Source organism: Glycine soja, chromosome 7, assembly GCF_004193775.1.
Source record: "Glycine soja cultivar W05 chromosome 7, ASM419377v2, whole genome shotgun sequence".
Lineage (NCBI taxonomy): Eukaryota > Viridiplantae > Streptophyta > Magnoliopsida > Fabales > Fabaceae > Glycine > Glycine soja.
This window is the reverse complement of record NC_041008.1, coordinates 43,504,440-43,528,661: the sequence shown is the minus strand read 5'-3', so window position 1 is coordinate 43,528,661 and position 24,222 is coordinate 43,504,440. Positions and strand designations below refer to the sequence as shown.

General features: G+C 32.1%; 1 protein-coding gene and 2 long non-coding RNA genes across 3 annotated transcripts; 2 read left to right on the top strand and 1 right to left on the bottom strand.

Annotated features, from left to right (window-relative positions):
- Nucleotides 1–9,196: 9,196 nt before the first annotated feature.
- Nucleotides 9,197–14,056, top strand: LOC114419895 (calcium-dependent protein kinase 2-like). Its single transcript, XM_028385699.1, has 8 exons — nt 9,197–9,969; nt 10,899–11,042; nt 11,636–11,788; nt 11,929–12,044; nt 12,459–12,626; nt 12,730–12,857; nt 12,966–13,065; nt 13,469–14,056. The coding sequence occupies exons 1-8, from the start codon at nt 9,252–9,254 to the stop codon at nt 13,565–13,567; spliced, it is 1,626 nt and encodes a 541-aa protein (XP_028241500.1). The 5' UTR covers nt 9,197–9,251; the 3' UTR covers nt 13,568–14,056.
- A 282-nt stretch (nt 14,057–14,338) lies between these two features.
- On the bottom strand, nt 14,339–15,917 carry LOC114417852. The gene is made up of 3 exons (XR_003667952.1): nt 15,850–15,917; nt 14,841–15,152; nt 14,339–14,594 (listed from the first exon to the last, which is right to left on the bottom strand). It is a non-coding gene; the product is annotated as an uncharacterized LOC114417852 (long non-coding RNA).
- Nucleotides 15,918–17,024: 1,107 nt separating this feature from the next.
- On the top strand, nt 17,025–23,656 carry LOC114419894. The gene is made up of 9 exons (XR_003668319.1): nt 17,025–17,647; nt 17,780–17,820; nt 18,069–18,837; nt 20,705–21,171; nt 21,271–21,505; nt 21,769–21,966; nt 22,142–22,316; nt 22,406–22,860; nt 22,966–23,656. It is a non-coding gene; the product is annotated as an uncharacterized LOC114419894 (long non-coding RNA).
- The last annotated feature ends 566 nt before the right edge of the window (nt 23,657–24,222 follow it).

The window sequence follows — 24,222 nt, the reverse complement described above, 5'->3', positions numbered from 1 at the left end:
TTTGATCGATCGTAGATGGATAGGTCTAGTTCAAATTTTGTGTAAATAATAATAATAATAATAATAATAATAATAATAATAATAATAATAATAATGGTTAATTAAAATTTTGATTATATTTTGTTCAATATGTAATTTTGGTCCCTTCATTTTAAATTGAAAACATTTGATCTCTTATTTTAAAAAATTCGTAATTCGGTTCAATCCTCAATTTTGGAGTTTTTATTTTTTTTTATTTTGGTCCAATTGAACTTTAGATTTAACATAATCATTGAAGGTACTAACAAGAAATTATTTAATTAATTAAACGTAAGAAATAAAATAAAATAAATATAGGCAAAATTGAGTATTAGATCAAATGTATATTAAAAAAAAACAGAGAATCAAATGTTTGTTTTAAAATAGGAAAATAAAATTTTGGATTTTACTAAAGGTGGTTTGTTGGATTTCTTCGTGGAGATTAGTTATCAACAAAAATTAGTAGATATTTCGTATTAATGTCATGAATACTTAAAAAAATAGGAAAACAAAATATTCAGGACAATGCCTCTTGTTTTGGTTGTCACACTTTTTTATATCGATTGCATCTACAACCAAACTAAAAAAAATATTATTCTACATTCTTGTAAAAAAGTATTTTTTTTTTCTTACATCAATTGTATATATAACCAATGTAAAAAAGTACAACAACCAAAACAAGAAGTGTCGTCCTAAATGGTGCTTCCTACCGTAGGACAAAAATTAAGTACAAAGTGTTACTCAGGGTGGCACCTCTTACATTTTAGGTGACAAGAAATAATTCATGTCATGTAACTAGTTTTGAAATTACTCTATTTGCATAAATATTTTTTTTAAATACCACTTTTGTAAAAAGAAATCCTTGAGACAATGCTAGAAGTTATCTAGCATGTATGAGTATGAATGGTTTAACATCGAGATTTTTTATTTATTGTTAAGTTAAATGGAATGGAATGAAATTATTATTATTTAAATATTTTGATCGTAAAAGGAAAAAAAAAAAAGAAAACAAAAGAAACAACTAAGGTTGATCTAGTAGTGAAAAATAGTTTGTATGAGATATTAGTTTTAAACCTAATTATTAAAAAAATTATCATTGTATACAAATACTCAATGGAAATTGCTCTCTCTATTTCAAAATGGTTGTTGTTTAATTTTTTTCACACAGATTAAGAATAACAATAAATAAGTTGCTTGTTAAAACAATTTTATTGAAATATCTTTATTTTTCATAAATGCATTATTTTTTATTAATGGTATTGGTTGAAAAATTGATAGGCACAACAGTAAAAAATTGTTAATCGCAATCATCTTCATTTTGGTAACTAACCATGTGACACCATTTTGGTTAAGTAATATTTATGTTTTGGATATAGGAATTGTGATAGAAGGGGCTTTCTATTGGCCCCTACCAAATATGTGAAATTTCTCTTTTGCTCACTCACCAAATCCCTACACCTCCTTGACTTTCCATTACCCTTAAACTAAGTCCTCTCCAAGCCTCACGCCCCATTGACCACTCGCCCTCTTAGAGATCTGCGTCGTGCCACCCTTCACCATCCATATTCAAGCAGTGTTGCGCCACCACACATCATAGAGAACCAGTTGCATTGCATCTTGTCATGCCACACCTCCCTTGTCAAGATCTAAGCAACACTATGCACACCACCCCCATTGAGATCCAATCACTCCTTATGCCTAAATTACCACCACACCACCACGAGCCTCCCTTTTACTAGATTCACTCACCCATACCACTATTGTGTCACCACCAACCTCCCTTTCACCAGATCTACTCGCTCAAATCACCACCGTGCCACCACTAACCTCCCTTTCACAAGATTCGCTTGCCCAAACAACCACCACGCCACCACCTACCTCCCTTTCACCAAATCCACTCTTCTCTGTTGTTGTTCTTCGTCTGAGTTTCTTGGAAATAAAAATATGTAACAAAGATATGATTCCATTGTCTATTAAATAAAACATAATTGTCTTCGTTGCATTTTTTTGTGTAAAAAAAATTGTTCAATGGAAGTATGATTTTGTTGTACATTGTATAGCAGAATTGTAGTTTAGTTGCAATGTTGGGGGTGCAAAAAGAAATTATACTTTCATTGCAATGTATAGCGGAATCATACTTTCGTTGTACAATTTTTTTCTGCACCCCTAAAATTGCAATAAAGGTATGATTCTATTGTACATACTTCCATGGGAAAGTGTATTTTGGGAAAATCTAAAAAGGCCACCCACGTGGTAGGGGCCAATAACAAGCCCCGTGGTAGAAATGTGAACAACAATTTTAGCTCATACAAGCCCTTAAATCTTTTAGAGAGATTAGACCTTTCTCTAAAAAATGCCAATGACAAATAGTTATTGGGATTTTAACACCTTCAATGTAGTAGGAAGAAATTTTTTAATATACTTTTTGTTGAGAGAACACACTTAAGGTATTTCATTCATAACTAAAGCATGAATACAAGTGGGAATATCATCAAACACTTGGTTTCAAGCACAAAAACTTGAAGCTCTAGCTAGCTTATGAGTTTGTGATATTTTGAATCTTAGCTCTATAATTTGATAAAATGAAACTGAGAGAGACACTACTAAAAATAAAGCCTTTTATGACGCGCATTTTACATCGGTCGTAATAAACCCGCCGTAGTAGGGTGGCTGGTGGCATTGTCGTAAATATTTTACACTTTTAAGAGTCATGTGCACGAGCAACCCATTTAAGCTAGACAACACTGTGACAATGCAAATTGATTTCATTTGCAAGACAGGACTAGATTAAGAAAAATGAAGTTAGAGAGAGATGTCGTGCACATGACTCTTAAAAGTGTAAAATATTTACGACAATGCCACCGATCACCCTACTACAGCAGGTTTATTACGACCGATGTAAAATGCGCGTTGTAAAAGGATTTTTTTTAGTAGTGAGCCATTCCTTATGCCATATTTTCTCATCCCTCTAATTCTAAATGCACCATAAAATCATAACAATTCAAGCTTTTTGTTCAAGCTGAGGTTACTGCAATAATTCAAAGACAAGCTCATTGGTGCCATTCGTCAAGAGAGATTTTGCATAAATGAGCTCCCACAATCTTGCTAGCTGCCATATTTCTTGGGCTTTTGAATAGGTCACAAATAAGTACCAAGCATTCTCCATTTCCGATAAACAGTAAGCACAAGGTCAGAGCAATTTATACCTTTTTGAGATAAATGAGCTCGAGTTGGGATGCAATCTCTTTGAATTCTCCAGGTGAAGTGCTTTATTTTAGGTGAGATTTTGAGATTCCAAATTGAAGACCAATTCCCAACAACCTTTAAATGAGAAGTATCCAGAATTGACACCATGATGCCATGATAAGCACTTTGAATATTATATTTTCCATCTCGATTATAATTCCAAATCAGCTCATCATTTGATTGATAGCTCAAGAATGGTTGCTTTTGAATATTTATTGCATCCTCAACATTGAAGATTTGTTCAATTAGCTCTTTGTTATATTCTTGCGAATCATGGTTGATGAGGTTCCTTACCACTAAATTTTCGAGACTTGCAATTAGGGGAGATAATATATAGGGGCTATCAGAATATTTTAACCATGGTTGGGTCCATACATTTATAAAGCTTCTATTTCCAATCCTCTATCTCATGCCTTGTCTTACCACTACCAGCGAAGCATGGATACTACACCAAACAAAACTTGAATTATGTCCTAGAGGAGCATCCAGAAAACTCCCTGAAGGAAATCATTTAGCTTTGAACACCTTTGAAGCAATAGTATAATAGTCGGTTAACCATCTCCAACCTTATTTCCCTAGCATAGCAAGAATAAAAGCATGCAAATGTTTGAAACTTAAACCTCCAAATTTTTCCTTCATTGTAAGTTTCTTCCAGTTGAGACAATTAATTCCTTTTGAGGAGCTATTGTTAGTGTAACACCCAGATTCTAGATCTAAACATTGCTTGGAAAACTCTCGTTAATTCTTTTTATTATTGAAATACATGTCAATAAATTAATTACTTCTTCAAAACTTGAGTAATATATATATATAATAAAACATATATGGATAAACTTTATTTTAAAACATATAAAATCACATTAACATCATTTCTTGAAAGTTAGTACAATTAAAAAAATTTCGTAACAGGTTTACAATAATTGTGACTTTCTGAAAGATATGAACCTTGCAACAGAATCATTAAATACAAGGTTGAAATAACAAAGTCTTCATACATAATAATGAAAAGTAATATAGTACCATGTCCCAGGAAAATAAAATGTAATTACAACCCATAAATGTTTGGAAGTAAGTGTAACATGTAAATACCACACTTGACATCATTGATAATCACACTAGACATAGTTGACTGTCACACTTGACACATAACAGGGTCAAACAATGCCACCAAGCTCCCAACTCCAAAAAGTATAGTCTTAGAGCCTTTCAGGAGTAGTAAAGTGATGCTTGCGAGTTCCTTGCACTAAATGAGTGCACCAAATGTGGGATAGTCACCACTAGCTAATTCCCCTAGGTTCTTCAAACCTCTTCACCCACTATACCCCAATATACCCTATAAATAATTCATTTTTCAACATAAACCTCACCATCTCATAGATGGAACATAATCACATACCTCACCATCTCATAGATGGAACATAACCACATACATCACCGTCTCATAGATGGGCCATAATCATATACCTCACTATCTTATAGATGAATCTAACCATAACCACACCATCTCACATATGAATCCAAATAATAAAACACGCCATCTCACATATGGGATAGAATTAATAATTCATTACTCTTCCTTCAATCTTCTTGTATTTTTCTGTTGCATTGCGTGCGTAGCCCTCATGTTGCATACAACACGTAAAACAAACATTCATACACACACACACATAGAGATGAGGCTCAAGCCTATGTACTACTCTCAGGGAACCATTCTAGGCCCCTCAAGTGATAGAATCACTTTCCATCCAAATTTAACAAAAATTTGATAGCATAACAACTATATTTACAACATTCCAAATTTTATAACAAGCAATTTGTCGAGGGTCGGAAACCCCCAGACTCATACCAAAGATCATACAGGTGAATATCAATATATTGCTGAAATATAAATCACACGCCATAGATACTAGTATTGGAGTTCAAACTCTCTTGGTCTTAGGCAATCATAAGATAATAAAATTTTGTCGTTCATTCATATCTTAGCAATCACACTAGCATGTAATATATATACTTAAAGCGTAACAATAGTCATCGGACATGCATACAATCAATCTCAACATTGAACATGACATTCACCTTATATGTCAACAATCACATTAACGATATCCATAACATTTTGAGGCATAATAGTATCCATCAGAGAAAAAATGCAATTAATTTCAGCATTAATCATACAATCCACAAATATTACATACAACATCAACTTACAAATTAAAGAATTAATACAAGATGATCCTCATGGATTTAGTGATTTTGTTTGTCTTAACTTACATGTTCACAATGGATCCTAGTGCGGTTCTTTGGGACCCCTGACACTTTTCCTAGGGTTTTCTCCATTCTAAATCCATTTCTAGTTGTAGAATTACCAAATTAAGTCATCTAGTGTCCAACATCAAGCGGCTACCTTGTTTCACAAAGTTTCACTCTTAAACTTGTCTTCAAATTTCTGTGTTTTGAAAATTGGTTTTTCATAAATTTTACATGATACCCTATCCTTTCATACCTAACAAACTCATTTTTGAAGTTAAATATTTAAGAAAAATAGTCCATACAGCCATAACCACCATTTTAATTTTGTGACTGATTTAATCCTACAAAATATCCTTAAACTGGTTTTGTTCATACTTTTGCTAGAAAACTCTAATTTAAGTGAAATTTAAGGCTAACCCTAAGTTTTAGCGCTCAAAGGACTCATTTTTAACCTTAAAACTTCCAGAAAAACAACGTATCATCTAGTTCCTGTCATGGCAGCAGATACAAAATTTAAACATCACACACACACACACAAACATATAATAAGCACAAAAATCAATAATTAAAAACACATAACCACTGCAATTAAATACACACATGCACAAAGACACAACACAAAGTTTTCTTTGTTAGCCTGAGTTGTAATTTTTTAGGGTGTTACAACTCTAACTTATTTTAATTATTTTACATCATATAATTAGACACTTTAATTAGTCACCTACTAATTAAACTAAAATTCTATTTTTAAATTAGTTGTATAGTCATTTATGAAAATGTGCTTCACTTTAAACTCTTATGACTTAATTACCCCTTTTATAATTCTATGAAATCTAAATCACCATTAATCAACCTTAATTATCCTCACTTAATTTCTAACCTTACATCAATTACTAGTTTTCTTCTTTCAAGCTTCTAATTTCTATTTCTAGACCAAAATCCAATTATTAACGTCTAGGCCATTAATGAGTTCACCAAACAATTTTAGAGAAAGAAATGAATGAGTGAAGACAAGCCTGAATTATGAGTTCGCATGTACTCGTTTTCCCCTAATTCCAATTATAACTAGGAACCCTAAATTAATAATTAACCGTCGATTGCCTCTTAAGATAATTGTTAGCCTATGGTCAATGTAACACCCTATTTTTCATAAAATAAATTAAAAATGATTTTATTTAAAAATAAATAGAATTTTAGAAAATAATGAGGTTTTTATAATTAAATAAATAAGGAGAAATAATTTTATTTATTAAAATAATAGTTTTAAGGTAAATAAAATAAATATATGTCCTTAAAAAAATGTTTTATTTATTCATTTGATATGGAGTAAAATAGAATTTCTTTTTATAAAATGATAAAATAAAGAAATATAGAGTAAATAATAAGCCCTAAGTATCCTAGTTATAAATAGAGACATATTAGGTCAGACAGTTTTTAGATTGACAAGAGGACAAGAGGACAAGTAACATATAATATGATCTTATAATATTAGTTTGATCTTGATAACAATATATAATAACTTATTATTATTATTATTATCATCATCATCTTGATCTTCATATGATTTGATATTTATGTGCTTTATTGAACTTCCCCATACTTTCTCTCATGGTCATCCAACAACTTTTGTATTTAGCCGTAAAAATTAATAAGAGTTTCCATAACTTGATGATAATACCCAACAAAATAATTTATAGAAAAGAATGATTAAGTAATATTTATAATTTGATCATGACAATGATTTTAATTTTAGAGTATTGACTATGGATTGAACATACTTTGTTAGTTAGATTTTTTAATTATATTTATATTTTTTAATTTTTTAAATATATATCGGATCAATAAGTGACTTACCACTGATTCATTAATTTAGTGTCTTGATCGGGTAGATGACCAGGTCGGTTTCACAATACTGCTTGCCTATGTAATTTTTTATTAGTCATTTAAAAAAAATAATTAAGTAATAACTATTGGTATGTATTGATTGAGAATGTGGGGTTGATGTTAAATTCTTAATGATTTTTTTTATAAAAAAAACAATATATATAGTCACTGATGGAAAAAATTATCCTTAAATTTTGAGTAGTGTAATTAAATATAACTAATGCTTAAACTATTTAATAGTACTATTTTTTAGGGTAAACTTCAAGTTTTTAATATATCATTATCTACAATTAATCGAATTTACTCTTTTCATTAGTCTTGATTAATTAATTATTTGTTTCTTATGTGAAAGACCAAAGATAATATATTATATGAGAGTCTAAATTTTTGAACACCTACAAATTGCAAACACCTCATTAATACCTCTCATTCTTCCTTATATCTTTCTTCTTGTCATATATCATCAAGAATAATGATACTTGGACACGAGTTTGGTTTAGACATCTAATTAATATTTCTCATTTTTTCTCTATGTCTTTTTTCCTATCAAATCATATCATCTATCATATACATATATTTCATCCATTCGAGATTATATAACATATTAAGATTTTGACACAACTATTTAAGAATGTAATTAATTTGTTAAATTTCAAATAAAAAATTATGTAACTTTCTAATATATCCTTTATTTATTTAATTAATGACTCAATTATTCCTCCTAGGCACTACTCCTATTAAGTATTAATTAAGGATAGTCTTGAAAAAAATGGTATTTAATGCACCATTAATTTTGTGAAATGACATATATTTTAAAACAATTTTTTTTCTCTCTTAAACGACATATAATTTAAAATAAAAGAAATATATATATTTTTTCTCCATCTAGGTATTAAATAGCATTTGAGGTGTTTACATATATTTTTCTTATCATCAACGACATCAATTATTTTTTTTCTTTCTAACTCTCTCCCAACTCTCTCTAGGTAGAGACACCAAGTATTATTTTTTCTATTACAATAGATAAATAGATAATAATTAAATACATTACTTTAATTAACTCCCTTATACGTAATGTCAATAGTTTCCTTTCCCTCCCTCAATTTTAGTGTCAGTTTTAGACTTATTAACAATAGTTTTAACTGTTTCTATAATTAAAAAAATATCTATGGAAAGAATTTAGCTGTTGTGTCGAGCCAATTGTGCAAGAAGGTGGATGAGTTAGTTAAAAATCACAGCCCCCAAAACAAGTTTTGAATACATGGTTTTGTGTTTTGATCTTTGCCTGAAAGCACCCCTGCCTATAAGAAAAATCAGAACTCAATTTTGTTACTTTTGTAAGTTATAGTAACAATATCTCGTCTAACAGACAACGTTAATAGCTCACCAATTATTAATTAAACCTTTTTAACATATAAATGCATGCCCGTTTTATTTCCCCTCCGAAGAGTTCTCTGCACCCTTGTCTCAATAAACCCTACCCTTACACGTAATAGACACGCCAAAGACTCCTTCAAAATGCACCCTCCAACGTACCTTCCTACATTCTCTCATTATCAATACTTTCCTCTAATTTCATCAACTTTTCAATACCCATTTTGACACCCTTGAACTTTCCTTCTTCTTTTTTTTTTTTCATTTTCACTCTCTTTTTTAATTTCCTTCCATGTAATTTTCTTTTAGTCATTCCTCTCTCTTAACAATCTATTTTTCAACCCCAAAAACACACTAATTAATCACCACCCTTCCCATTCCCCCCCACCCCCCGTTATATATCTCTCTCACACAAACTCTTTCTCTTTCCTTCATACCATTTTGAGGCTCTTTTGTGGTTTTCCTCCCTCCCTTCCTCAATGGGCAACTGTTGCTCTCAAGGCAACGGTGCCGATGGCCCGTCCGATGACGCTGCCGCCAATGACAAGGGAGAAACTAACCAACAAAGTAGTAATCATGCAAACAATAATGATAATTCTGCAAACCCTACCACCGCCCCGCCACCGACGTCAACGCCACCACCCACGGTCACGCCACCTACTTCAAAACCCTCAAAACCGGCCGCCATGGGCCCGGTCCTCGGCCGGCCGATGGAGGACGTGAGAGCCACATACACCATAGGGAAGGAGCTAGGGAGGGGCCAATTTGGTGTAACGCATTTGTGCACAAACAAAACCACGGGGCAACAATTTGCATGCAAAACCATTGCCAAGAGGAAGCTTGTGAACAAGGAAGACATAGAGGATGTGAGAAGAGAGGTGCAAATCATGAACCATCTCTCGGGTCAATCTAACATCGTGGAACTTAAGGGTGCCTATGAGGATAAACAATCGGTGCATTTGGTCATGGAACTTTGTGCGGGTGGTGAACTTTTTGATCGTATCATTGCTAAGGGACATTACACTGAACGCGCCGCGGCTTCATTGCTGAGAACCATAATGCAAATTATTCACACTTTCCATTCCATGGGTGTCATTCATAGAGATCTTAAGCCTGAGAATTTCCTCATGTTGAATAAGGATGAAAATTCACCCGTCAAGGTCACAGATTTTGGTCTATCCGTCTTTTTCAAAGAAGGTTTCCCTTAATTCTATTTCATATATTCTCTATTATTTTTTCTCTTTTCCACATCTTTTTTTTTTCAATAATTTTTCCAACGAGTGAGCTCATTTTCCACCCAAGAGCAAACACTTTAATTAGTGGTGCAGTTAGTACCCGTTAATTTGTTTCAGTTTTTTAAAATGATTTTAAAACTACACAAAAACATAATTTATTTGAGACTTTTTCGTAAATTTCGTACTTATTATTGTTATATATAGCTCCATATAATTTTTTTGAATTCTAAATTTTATAGAATAATTTGTCAAAACATGTGTAAAAGTAATTTTTAGAGACAAAATAGATTTTTCTGTATTCTATTTCCTCTCTCTCTTTTTTTACCTTTTTTTAATCACTATTTTCAACATTAATTCTAATAAAAGAGTTCACTTTTGCAAAGTACCTTTTTATGTTGTGCTGCAAAATTATTTAGTACCCATTTGTTTTTTTAAAATTTTTTTTAATAAAAATGATTTTAAAATTACACAAAAATATAATTTTATTTGATATTTTTTTATAAATTGATCATTATTATAGCTCCTAAAAATAATTTAATATCTACTTTTTAATTTTAATTTGAAAAACAATTATTGAAACATGATAGCATATTTCAAAAGTACTTTAATTTATTTTAGAGAAAAATATATTTTTTTAGGAAAAAGGATTATTAACCAAAACGCACTCTTAATTAGCATGGGACTTGTTTTCAAATTTTCATTTAAAGAGATTTATCTTAAAACATTAGAATCTTGGTGATCAAAAAGTACCTACGTTTAACCTTTTGTGATGGAAAAAAAATATTAATATATATGCTTGCAAAAGGAAAATGTTAGGAATTAATGTAAAGAATCTTGATTCTTCATATGCAACATGAAGCGGGTTTTAATAACATATTTATGCTTTAACAGGGGAGACATTCAAAGACATTGTTGGAAGTGCATATTACATTGCTCCTGAGGTCTTGAAGAGGAAATATGGGCCAGAAGTTGACATATGGAGTGTTGGTGTCATGCTATACATTCTTCTAAGTGGTGTCCCTCCGTTTTGGGCAGGTCTATATATATATATATATATATTATATTCTCATTTTATCAAAGAAAATAACCACTTTGTGCTGAAATTTGTTTTATAACGAACAACGGAACAAGGAAATATTATTATTGTTTTAAATTGCTGTTGCAATCAAGTCAAGTCACAATTGTTATTGAATTATAAATTGAAAATTTGTGAAAATTACCTATCACCGTCGATGTGATTGCAGGAAACATAAAAATTGCAATCTTGAAGCAACAATCGTAATTGCAAACCGCAATTTGAAACCATAATAGATCTTAACATAAAGAGTTATAAAGACCCAAATTGATCTCTAAAAAAAATAAAAAATTAGACATATCCGACCTTAACAGTATAAAATTTTCAATTAGTCCTTGAAAGTCACGAATAGGTTCATTCCATTTGTGGACTAATATGACCTGTATTTGTGATTTTTAGGTACCAATGTGAGCTTTTAAAATTATTTGGGACTAATGTGTCCCATGCTAATTTTTCAGGGACTGATTTGAATTAACTCTAATATAAATAACACTTCTAAAATTTATGGTGTGCTTGAAAGTTGAAACTGAAAAAAGTGAATTGGTTTTGTCAGAATCCGAACATGGTATATTCAATGCCATCTTAAGAGGTCACATTGATTTTACAAGCGATCCATGGCCTTCAATATCCAATGCAGCAAAGGATCTTGTAAGGAAAATGTTGACTACAGACCCCAAACAAAGACTGACATCACAAGAAGTTCTAAGTAAGCATATATCCTCCACTGTTTTTGTTTCACCTTCAATCAATTATTTTTTTTACAAACCGCTTGAATTCACTTACAATTTCATGATTTACTAACGAAATTGATTATAATAATCGGCGAACGTGTTATGTTAAAAACAGATCATCCATGGATCAAGGAGGATGGCGAAGCACCAGATAAACCACTTGACAATGCTGTACTGAATAGGCTGAAACAATTCAGAGCAATGAACCAATTCAAGAAAGTAGCTCTAAGGGTACTAGTGATTATTTGTTTTATTCTTATGAAGAAGTTCTCTTGGAATTTGGCTTGTCTAAAGTACACAAAGTTAAGGCAAGTAATTTCAGTCATTTGATGAGAAAATCAACTGCTGATATTTTAACACATGCAAGATTTATTGTGCACGTGTATGCAATATCAACAATTGATTTTTTTTCATTAGCGGTTGAGATTACCTACTTTACTCTTTATAGTGAATTGCTCACTTCAGAGGATTCGGATCCTTCTTTTTGTACCTTTAGATGAAATTGTTTTTACAATTCTAGCTTGAAATAGCATAATGATTCACACTAAAAAAAATTGTTAGTCAGAACATTTCTCTTGCTCCACCTTACAAGTTTGAAAGTGTATGATCAAAGCAACATAACATTAAAACATTACAAATGAATAGGTCATTGCTGGATGTCTATCAGAAGAAGAAATCATGGGATTGAAGGAAATGTTCAAGGGGATGGACACTGACAACAGTGGAACCATTACAATTGAGGAGCTCAAGCAAGGGCTTGCAAAGCAGGGAACAAAGCTTACAGAGCAAGAAGTTAAGCAATTATTGGAAGCTGTAAGTTATTCTTCACCAAAAAACCATAGCACCAATTTCAGTAGTACTTCTAGATCACTGTTATTTACAGACATGGATTTTCTCATTCTTCTACAAATTACAGGCTGATGCTGATGGCAATGGAACCATTGATTACGACGAGTTCATCACCGCAACAATGCAAATGAACAGAATGAACAGAGAAGAACATCTTTATACTGCCTTCCAATACTTTGATAAAGATAACAGTGGGTAAGAGATTCTACTAGATTGAATATATATGCTTGCCAACCCTTTGTAAACTACTTGGTCTGTCATAGAATCAAGGTTCTAATATTATTTTTATGCCACAAAAATCAGGTTTATTACCACTGAAGAACTAGAACAAGCCCTCCGTGAGTATAACATGCATGATGGCAGGGACATCAAGGAAATCCTTCAAGAAGTTGATGGAGATAATGTAAGTGATGCACATAAATAATTCTTCTATACAATACCTCCTGTCCAAAACTATTGATGTTAGGTTAATGCGTATGGCAAAACTATTATGTATAGTCCAAAATACTCTAATTTAATACTAGTTGTACGGTAGGACATTAATGAGACTTGAAATTTATAAAACATCAATAGGTTTGGAACAAAAAAGAAAAGCTAAAACCTCAATAGTTTTAGATAGTAGTAGTTTCCTGTTATGTACATGACATGTTATGTATAAAATCTGTCTAATGTTTATTATGAGAGAGGTAGACACAAAATTTAAACATGACCTTGTTATGTTAAAATTTAACACGAGAGGATTCATTTCCTTTATCATTGCATTTTAACATGGTTAGTAATTACGAGTAAATTGTCATGCTGTATAGGATGGACGCATTAACTATGATGAGTTTGCGGCAATGATGAGAAAAGGAAATCCAGAAGTTATGACAAAAAAAAGGCGTGATTCATTGCCATTGCCATAGAGGGGGGACTCTAAAGGAAGGAACAAAAGGGCTCATCAGTTATAGTGGTTTTCTTCGGTGGAGAAGCTGATGGGTGAATGAAAGAATGATCATGGATTGCACTGCATCGTAGCTTTGCTGGTTGGGAGGGGATACAGATGAGGAATGGGACAAGGGTGGAATCAAAAACCAAGAAAAGAGGGAAAGTGGGAGGGGGGAAGGAAGAACATAAACAAATCTTTGAGAAATGTTAAGATACACTAGGTGGTTTGGTTGATTAACATTTTTTTTCTTTTGCTTTTTTCTTACCTGTGAAAACCTTGTAACATGTCATGTATTGATATTGTGGCTCACATAACTAGGAATTAAACAAGGGTGTTTGTTTATGTATCATTTCCCTTACAATACTAGGTATATACATAGTTTGTGCTAGGTTTCATATATTTTACTGACTTATATATATATGATGACCATGGTCACTAGAAACTTAACATTGATTTCTTTGACTTTTGTTTGGTCTTCGTTGAGTACTAAGATATTATAATGGATTCTTAACCAATTCTGAATTCAGCATCTAACCATAACTTAATGGCAGCTCTTCACCCGAGTCAATTTCTTTGACTAGATGACATATAAAGGAATTTAAACTGGTTAGCACCACAATATTATTTAGCAAAATTTTGCAAAATGCTTTGTTCTTTCAATACTATTCTGAGTCATTAAATTTTTTCTTTTACTGCAAAAGAAAAAAAATAGAAAAATGCGGTTCTAAAGCCAGAAGAAAATATTTTATGCATATTCATCTCATACAAAACCAAATGCATCTATATACCAAAGGTATGTGGCAGATTCAGCTATTCCTAATATCTATTAAGAAACTTCATTATCTTTTAAAGGGTTATACCTGCATCATAATAGTATTCAACATATGATATATGTTATTGCTCTGGAACCACTAACTAGAAGCCTTAAACTTTTATCTACCAGTGAATGTCCCCAGCGCCTTCAAAAACACAGTTGACATTTCAAATTTGCTATGGTAATACAGCTGCAAAGAAACAGTTACATTGCATAATAATGTCAGCAAATTGCTCAAAGTCTTATGCAATGTAAGAGTTAATAATGTCACATATATTAACAATGAAACTAATCAATATTCAATGGTTATCTACATTGGTGAAGAAATCATAATAAATATAACTTCTCAAAACATTAATGATAATTGACAAATTATTCAATCTAAATATTCAAGGATTTTGATTTTATTACAAAGGAATAAAGACTAAATGATTACCTTCATCCCTGTGACCTAGTCTAGGTATTGGAATTGGACAAGATTCTTCATTTTCCAATAGTCAAACATAGGTCCAGAGAACCATTCTGCATCCTCATAAATCAGGAGTCTCCTCCTCGCCCAAGTTATGACAACATACTGTTGCTTATGTTCAGAGCACAAAACATTGTGTTTGGAATCTCGATCCAAACATCGCCAAAAGTTAGCATGGGTTCTTGATTCCACCATATGTTGTTCCTTCATATAATCATATTTTACCACCCATCTCATTTGCAGAGGTGAAGAGGCAAAAAACTTATACAGCAATACATCCTAAAATTACCAAAAAGAAACCATAGAAAAATTATTTTTACAATAAAAAAAGAGTAACATTAATCAAGCCCTTGTGACAACAACCTGAAATTCAAGACCCATGAACTCTAAAATGGTTAAAACAAGAACTTGTTTTCCTGCAACAGAGCAAGTAGCCAAATTATCTCTTACCAAAACTACTTGCTCTGTTCCAAATCTCCCTAAATTCTCATCGTTGTTTCTACTTTTTCCAAAAGCTGTTAGAATTGAATTTGCATCATTTCTAGATCTAATCACAACTGGGGCTTCCCCATCTATCAAACTAGTCTCTACTTTCAACATGTCAGTAGAATGAGGAAAGAAATGATAAAGAAGTTCAATGATACTTTGTGACAACTTCAGAACCTCAGCATTAGTGCAAAAATTCTGTCCCAATACAAAATATCAGAGATGTGTCCTTTCTCCTTTCTTTTGTCATGATTACAACTCTTAGATTCTAACACAAACTTCTTGTCGAAGATGGATCTTACATCTTAGAATCTGAAATCAATACTGTTGGGATTCAATCAATCAACTTAATTTGATTTTGACAGACAATCATGAATCCTAACCACATGTTTTTAACCATATAGAGAGAAATTACTGCATAAAGATGAATAGAACCCCGTTGTGTTCTCATACTCAAAATTATGATAAAAAACTAAATGGGAAAGCTTACTTGTATTAGTGATAAAAGTTTGATGAGAAGATTGGTTGTATGATCTTCCAAATGTAGAGAGCCTTAATTTTCTTCTCTATACAAATGGAGATCATAACCTTTTTATACTAGTGACCGCCACAGTCCCATCAAATTTGATAATTATACTTTGACCCCTCATTAAATTATAATATCACTAATGGTATCTCCATAATTTTATTTTGATTAGACCACTTTAATATTTTGGCTAATAATATAATGGGCATAACTCATTCAATAGTACCTACAAAACATGAAGATTCAAGTGAAGTGTACATTGCAGAAAGGATGAGACCATGAGTTGAGTAGAAACTCACCATTGCGAGTACACCTTTCGCCACAACAAGAGTGGATCAGAAGCATCAAGATTCAAGTGTTTACTACATAAAGGATGAAGATTCATTGTAGCAAGAAGTGTCCACACTACAACCAAAGCCTTACATGGCAAAACAAAATATATTTCAGCTTTCATTAAAAGAGCTTGTTTATTTAGGATTAAGCACCCAAGGAATTAACATTAATCAATTGAGTTGAATCTTTGTTTTACTAAATGGAGAAAATATTAGAAATGGAGTTACATATGTTGAGGTCTATGGATTTTATGTCAATAATGTTTTCTCTTTTTGATTTTCATTTTTGCTCCAAAATTTTGTTCAAAAATCATAAACAATTGTTTTCTCACTATAGCTCGAATCTTGCTACAACAAATTTCTCTTTTTGAAAACTAAAACATTGATCCATTCACAACAACAAATTCACAACTTGCTGCAACAAATGTTTATATTTCTTTCATTATTTTAGATAACATTCTTTGTTTAATTCCTAAATATTACACTAAGTGTTTATGGATATAATACTCTTACTTATCATTTCTTTATTACTAGATTAGGTACACTTGCCTAGATCATGAGTCAAATAGACACCATTATAAAAAAAACACATTCTATTTTCTATTATGAAATGAGCAATTTCATATTTATATCCTATATTATAAAAGAGAAGCATAGGAAAATTACTATTGTGCCCGTACTCTAGCTGATGACACCTATTCATTTTATTGGTTTTTTGGTCATTTTATGCCCCTCCAGCTTTGCCATGGTTTTGTGCCACGTTGAGTGTTTAGCTTTGGCTATTCTGTTGGTGAGTGGCTTCTTCTCCAGCGTTTCCGATCATTTCCCTACCAACTTCAAACCTACTTCCTTCATTTGTGTCATTTCCCCACCAATTTGCTTCCTCTGTTTCCATTCTTTCTTCTTCATTTTGGTGTCTTCTTCAGTTCTACTTTTTTCTTTTGTTTTTGGTTGAGTTTTAGAGCTGTTGAGGGCTTCCATCTTCATTCTATTTTTTGCGATTTTGGTTTGGGTTCTTTTTCTTTGATTGGTCTGATTTTTTATGGTTTTATTTTTGGAACAGGCTACAATAACAACGGCGACTTTGACAAAGAAGTTGTCGGAGAAGTTAAGAAGAAGATAGAGGTTCTTCTATTTTGATTTTATTAAAATTGTGTTTATGTTTTTTTTGTCTGATTTTTTGTGGTTTTTTTGGATGCTTCGTTGTTATTTTTTCCTTAAAAGCCTGTTGCAGATTATTTTGGTATCACAGGGAATGATCCCAAAGTAATAATTTCTCCTCTCTTTTTATTTTATTTTTGTGGTTGAGTCACGAAATATTTTCGATTGTATTCTCGAAATTTCTTAGATTTGGTTCTATCTAATTACCCTGGACCCCATTGATTGCAGAAAAAGATTCATAGGGGGTTTAGCGAGAGAAACAATGATTGGTGAGTGTTTTCTATTTATATTGCGTCTTTTTATTTTATTTTTGTGGTTGAGTCACGAGATATTTTCTTGATTGTATTCTCGAAATTTCTTAGATTTAGTTCTATCTAATTACCTGGACCCATTGATTGCAGAAAAATATTCATGGGGGGTTTAGCGAGAGAAACAATGATTGGTGAGTGTTTTCTATTTATATTGCGTTGGTTTGTTTTTTTTTCCGGGTTTATCAATAAGCATTCGTGTAATTAACTATTTTTTTAAAATAACTTTGTGTAGCACAATTCATCAAGCACTTTGATAGATACAGTGATTGACACGCGTTTGAATTTTGAATCTTTTTTAGTATTGATTGTTAAAGACTTAATGGATGGAATAGAATGAAAGGGAAATGAAAGTTGATGCATTGAATGGTTTTGTTTGTAGGTGGAGATTAAGCCGGCGATACCGAGGGGGGCTGCTGCTGGAACTCAATTGTTTTTGCGTTTTACTTTTTTTAATTTTACGCTTCATTATTTTTTCTCCTAAACCCTAAAGTTCCAGATGCAAAGATGTTGTGCGTCTTTCTTAACTTAATTGTTTTTGTTGTCACAATATGCCACAACATATATAAAAAATATGTTCCACGTCAATTCTCTGTATTTGATTATAAATACTTTGTTGTGCAGTGATTGGTTTTGAAGTTTGAGAGGTCTGAGTGTATATGCTTTCTTCTCTACATCACGGGTCTCCTCTTTTTGTTTGTTTTATAAATACTTCTATGGAATATTGTGAACAGCAAGGAACACTCCAATTATGTATAGTAGGATGGTGGCATAATAGCAAATGAATTAGTTAAATATATTATATATTATTTCTTACATTGCATGGTGATAGCCTGGATATATATATGACACCACAAATCAAGGTTGCAACATTTTACGGAATCTGTAGATAGATTAATGAAGTTTATTTTCATGATTTTTTTACAAAACAAAATTAGGTTGGCAAATTCTTGTGTTATGGCTGAAATTTTAGTTATTGCCTTTTGTTCTCTATTGCACAGACTGAAAGGATATGATTTGAACTATTCCAAGTGATGGTTTCTCTCATTTTTAACCTCAATCATTTTTTTTATCTGCCAGGTCAATTATGGGAACCTCATGTATGGGCTGATGAAGGAGTATATCCAACATAACTGAAAGGTCCTGTTTGAGTGAGTTATCCATGCATGAACACTATAGCTTTAAGTCTTTGACAGATATATCATGAAATGCATTTCCAGGAAACAAAAATGTGGTGATTCCTCCTACTTTAGCAAACTTTAGTGGTAGTTTATGTTAGAATCGTTAATCTATCTTTTAGGATTTCGAGTGTACTACACTGTATTACAATCAATTTTGTAAGCTTGCAATTCACAAACTCATTGTGTACTTTTTAACTGCATGATTTTCCTCCTTCATTACCATTTCAATTACTCTGGTGTCAGAATTATGGTACAATCCAATAAACCTTGATTCCAAGTACTGGTCGATTTTATGGATCATTTGCTGCGATTAGCCTCTGTAATATATGATTTGATATGATTGAATGTAAATAGGGAAATTAGGTATATTATTAATCTTCTTTATAAAGAAAATCTTGAATAATTCATTATTTATATTATTACAATAATTAATATTTTTTATATTCTTTGGTTTATCAGAAGGAGTAGTGGATACGGTTTAGGATCATTGTTATAATAGGTAAAATTGATGGTGATTGTACATAGTGGCTAGGAAGGGATATAATGGCTACTGCTGCAGTTATTGGACTCAGGGGAGGAAAGAGACTCTTGAATTCATCATACCATTACTTTGATATTATAGAAAAGCTTTCTTATGGCAGTGATTTTGGATCCATACACTACCAAATTGTTCCTACAAAATTTTTAATACTTGCCAAGAAGTCATCCAACTATACTCCAACTTTTCCAGCATTGAACCAGCAGAATCAGACCATTAAGGCTCTTAAGGAGCATGTTGATGATGCCCCTACCATTGCGGATCCATGGTTTCAGAGTTACAACTCTAATGACTTAGAGGTGGAAAGCTCTGAAATGGGTTATTCTGTGGAGGCTCTTCTTTTGCTGCAGAAGTCAATGCTGGAAAAGCAATGGAATCTTTCCTTTGAAAGGGAAGTGCTTACCGAAAAGCTTAGTGCAGGTGTAAACCATGAAGGAGTAAACTACTACAACAACCTCATCAATGAGCTCATGGCTAATGGTCATAATTCATTAATATTTATTTCTATAACTCTTTACATTGGATTAGTATCTTATCCATATGGTTATTAATCATATATAAGCAATGGAATCTTTTTTTTGTTTCTTCGGTGAAAATTAGAATTACTATTACATTAAGGGATTAATGATGTGCATGTGAAAGAACTAATAAAATGGAGGAACACAAATTAGGATGTATCTAGACTTGAAATATGTCCATGTGCATTTGTCACTTTCTTTCCCAGAGATTATAAGGGGCTGTTTGGATTGTGAAAATGTTTTCTGTTGTATTTTTTTTTTACCAAAAATAACTTAAGTGTCACCTGGCCATGTTTGGATAAAATTTCTCAATAAGCACTTATAGGAGAAGAAAACAAGGAGGTAAAATGAATTAAGTTTTCATATAATGCAGAAGTTAAAGTCATCTTTTTTTAGAAGCTAAATGAGAGTTTCTATAAATTAGCTTAGGCATAAGTTAATTTTAACTTTTGAGAGAAGCTTGATTTATTTTACTTTTGTATTTTCTTCTCTTATAAGTGTTTATTGAGAAACCAATGAGTGTGATTGTAGTAGAAGAGATTCGGTGATTTCTCATGTTTCGGGAGTAGGGTTGACTTTTTGCGTATTTTGTTGTTTCAATTTCATGATGTAGGTATTAGGCAATGCCAAAAGAGTCTTTAGCCTGGCATTATAGAGAGCTAATTATGCATGTACTTTGTATTTAAGAAAACAAATTATGATTTTTGTTGATTTATTTGAGCTTTAAACTCAGATTAGTACCTATGATTAGTTAGTGTGACTCTTTGAATTGTCTTTTTAGGCCCTTTTTGCCAAACGGTGCTGCTGACACTGGAGGAAAAACATCTACCTTATGACCCCAAGTTGGTGGATTTGACCAACAAGTCAGAATGATGACCTTCTGCTCCATTTTTTTTCCTTTTTCCCCCTTTTAGAGCTGCTATCTTCGTAAAATTGAATCAGCTACAGACCACACGCCCGATCCTCATACTACTTTATTTGTTTTCTTCCTTATATTTTGTTTTGTTGGTCTAGGTTCCTTAAAGTCAACCCTGATGGTAAAGTTCCTGTCATAAAGTTTGAAGAGAAGTGGGTTCCTGATTCAGATGTTATTACTCAAACATTGGAAGAGAAGTATCCCAGCCCACCATTGGTGACCCCACCTGAAAGGGCCACAGCGTATGCATTTGGATATGTGACCCTTTTCCATTGGGACGTTCCCCAAGCCTTAGAGGATGAGTATGGTGGTTTTTTAAGCGCTCACATTGTGTAAGTGAAATCAATTTCCTTCCATTGTAAGAATGTCGAGAGAATTGTTTAGTGAATCTAATGATATGATAAACATATATAATTCATATGAACATGCAGAGATGATTTTAGGAACTATATTGAACTTTGCTTCAAGGAATTTGGCAATGGGGTGAAACATTGGATTACTTTGAATGAACCCAGGAGTGTGAGAAAGAATGGCTATGCAAATGGCAGGTTTGCACCTGGTCGGTGTTCTAATTGGCTAAAACTGAATTGCACAGGCGGTGATTCTGGAACTAAGCAACTTCTTGCTCATGCTGCAACAGCCAAACTGTATAAGACCAAGTATCAGGTCCCCTGTATTCTTGAGCTGTTTTAATTTTAAATCACCAAATTTAAAAATGGCACTCAGTTTGGTGTGAACATCAAGTAATATACGTATGAAAATGTTAACATCTGTGCATTATGTATTTGATTTGTAGTTGGCAATGACAAAGTAGCTTTGGAGTTCTCGATTTCTCTGTTTTGCTGTTTAGAATTTTTATCTGTTATTTGAATTTAGGACTAAGAATGATCTATTTTGTCTATGGAATCACATGCAATTGCAAATACTAGGTGATGGAAGTAGCTTCCTGGACTATGGCTTGAGTGAAGCTGATCCTGAGGTTCGTGCAATTATTGACAAGGAAAAGGACCGGCAATTTAAAAGTCTTGAGCTTATTGCTTCTGAGAATTTTACATCTAGAGCAGTGATGGAAGCAGTTGGTTCTTGCCTCACAAAAACAAGTACTCAAAAGGATTGTCGGGTAAAAGGTAAAGGTCTCTTTGATTTAAGAAAATGTTTTTCATTTTCATTTTTACAAGATTTTGAAAACATGTTTTTTTTTTATCCAGTTTTTGTTCTTGGAAAATGAGAATATTAAAAATGTTTTTGATTTATTCATTTTCAAAGAATTAAAATTTCATAAAATTGCATTGTACATGTAAGGTACTATGGTGGCAATGAGTACATTGATGAGCTTGAAACCCTATGTCAACAAAGGGCTTTGGCTAAATTTCATGTAGATGGAAATAAGTGGGGTGTTAACATTCAAACTTTATCTGGTTCCCCAGCTAATTTTGCAGTATTCACTGCAGTTCTTAAACCACATGACTGAATAATGGTAAATTATTTTCCCCGCACTGGATTTTGACTATTCCAATTGGCAGCCCATTATTGTAACTGTTCTAATGTACAATGGCATGTTACCAGGATTTGGACTTGCCTCACGGAGGACATTTGTCTCATGGATTCATGACACCTAAAAAACGTGTATCGGCCACATCAATTTATTTTGAATCTATGTCTTATTGACTTGATGAATCAACAGGTGTTTTTTGTTTTCTCTTTAAAATTATTACAAATATATTGGCTCCTTTGTGAGAAAAGTATGTTTTGTACCCTCGCATGAGAAAAGTATGTTTTGTACTTATGCATTTTCTGGAATTATAAATTGCTTATGATGGATATGGCTCAGATATATATTGTTATTATTCCAAGAATCAAGCAGGTTATCAGATATGAAGGATGCATCCAAAAATAAGTGATGAAAAATGGTCTTCACCATATAGCACTAGGTTATGTTGCTTCTAAAGTAATGACCAAGTTGTAAGTGATGTGCACTAGACAATAATAGAAATGAAACGTGGCAGATATAGGACTTACAAGTAAGTCATCTCTGATTTGTGTCCTCTTTAAATCAATTATGGAAGCACCATCCAATGCCCCAGAAAGTTGTGAAGTATTCTCATCAAATATGAATTTTGTAACAGGATCAGCAGGAAAATCCATCCTGAGCTTCACCATTTTGCGAGTGAGGCACTAGTGATATGGATCGTTGGGATCTTTTTGGCAGTTAATACTCCAGATATCGTCACAAATTCAATTGCATCGGTATCCACCAAAGCAGATGAGAATAGTGTGTGTGCAACAGCTAATGTGGCATGACCACAAAGTTTAACTTGCAGAAGGTGGTTCAAGATAATGTTAGATAAGTGATTTAATATCATGGACCTCAAAGATCCAATTTTATCTAATAAGTCAAGATTTTTAATGTTAGGTTCTAACTCTGTTGGGAATTTTCAATAAACCTTATAAAATACCAAATGAGCACCAAAACACATTACGCCAGATTATCAAGAGGTTTTAAAGAATACCTGGATCCATAGAGCTTGATTAACACGCAGCGGAATCTGACAGTGGTCACGAACAATTGATTTAATGACCTTCCTCAACCAAATCGCCTTCTTCCTTATGGGACTTTCGTTTTCTCTTCAGATAGAGAGAAGAGAAACGGTTTGTTGATTTGGTGTATTGTAGACCATAACCATGTCTTATGTTTTAAACCTATTAGGGTTCTCATTATTCCCTAATGGGCCAAACTGGTTTTCGCTCATTAAGCCCATATCAATTTTCTGGCAGTCTGATGGGCTCACTTAAATAAATCACTTTATATTGAACTCATTTAAATGTAAATAACTAACATAAATGTTATAATATAATATGTAACCCATATTAATTAATTAGGAATTATAAAATTCCTAACAAACTCAACTTTAAGAAAACTTATATGGTGAAGTTTACAAAACTAAACATATGTTAGTTGTTTGATAAAGGTCTAATAACAAGTGTGAAAATAAATCCAACAAGATTAATTAGGATAGATTTTGATATCATCATAAAATTTTATTTGAAACTATCTTAACCTCAAAATTATCATAATGGGTATCTTCTTTTAAAATAAGAAAATAGGTAAATCATACTTTCATTTACAATAAAATTATATATCAAAACACGATTTCACTTTTTATTTTATTAAAATATATTTTTTAAAAATTTAAAATCATATTTTAACCTATGATTTAATTTTTTATTATTAAATGTTGAAATGGTATATCAATATACGATTTCAATTTTTTTAAAATAACTAAAAAAATGTTGAAATCATATGTGGGTATATGATTTCAAATTTAAAAAATTGAAATTATGTCTTAATATACAATTTTAATGTAAAAAATATTCAGTAACAT

Excerpts from the sequence above, each read along its gene's own strand:
- LOC114419895 (XM_028385699.1), top strand. The coding sequence starts at position 9,252 with ATGGGCAACTGTTGCTCTCAAGGCAACGGTGCCGATGGCCCGTCCGAT. Across the intron at positions 11,043-11,635 it reads TGTCCCTCCGTTTTGGGCAG|AATCCGAACATGGTATATTC; the intron begins GTCTATATATAT and ends TGGTTTTGTCAG. Across the intron at positions 12,858-12,965 it reads TTTGATAAAGATAACAGTGG|GTTTATTACCACTGAAGAAC; the intron begins GTAAGAGATTCT and ends CACAAAAATCAG.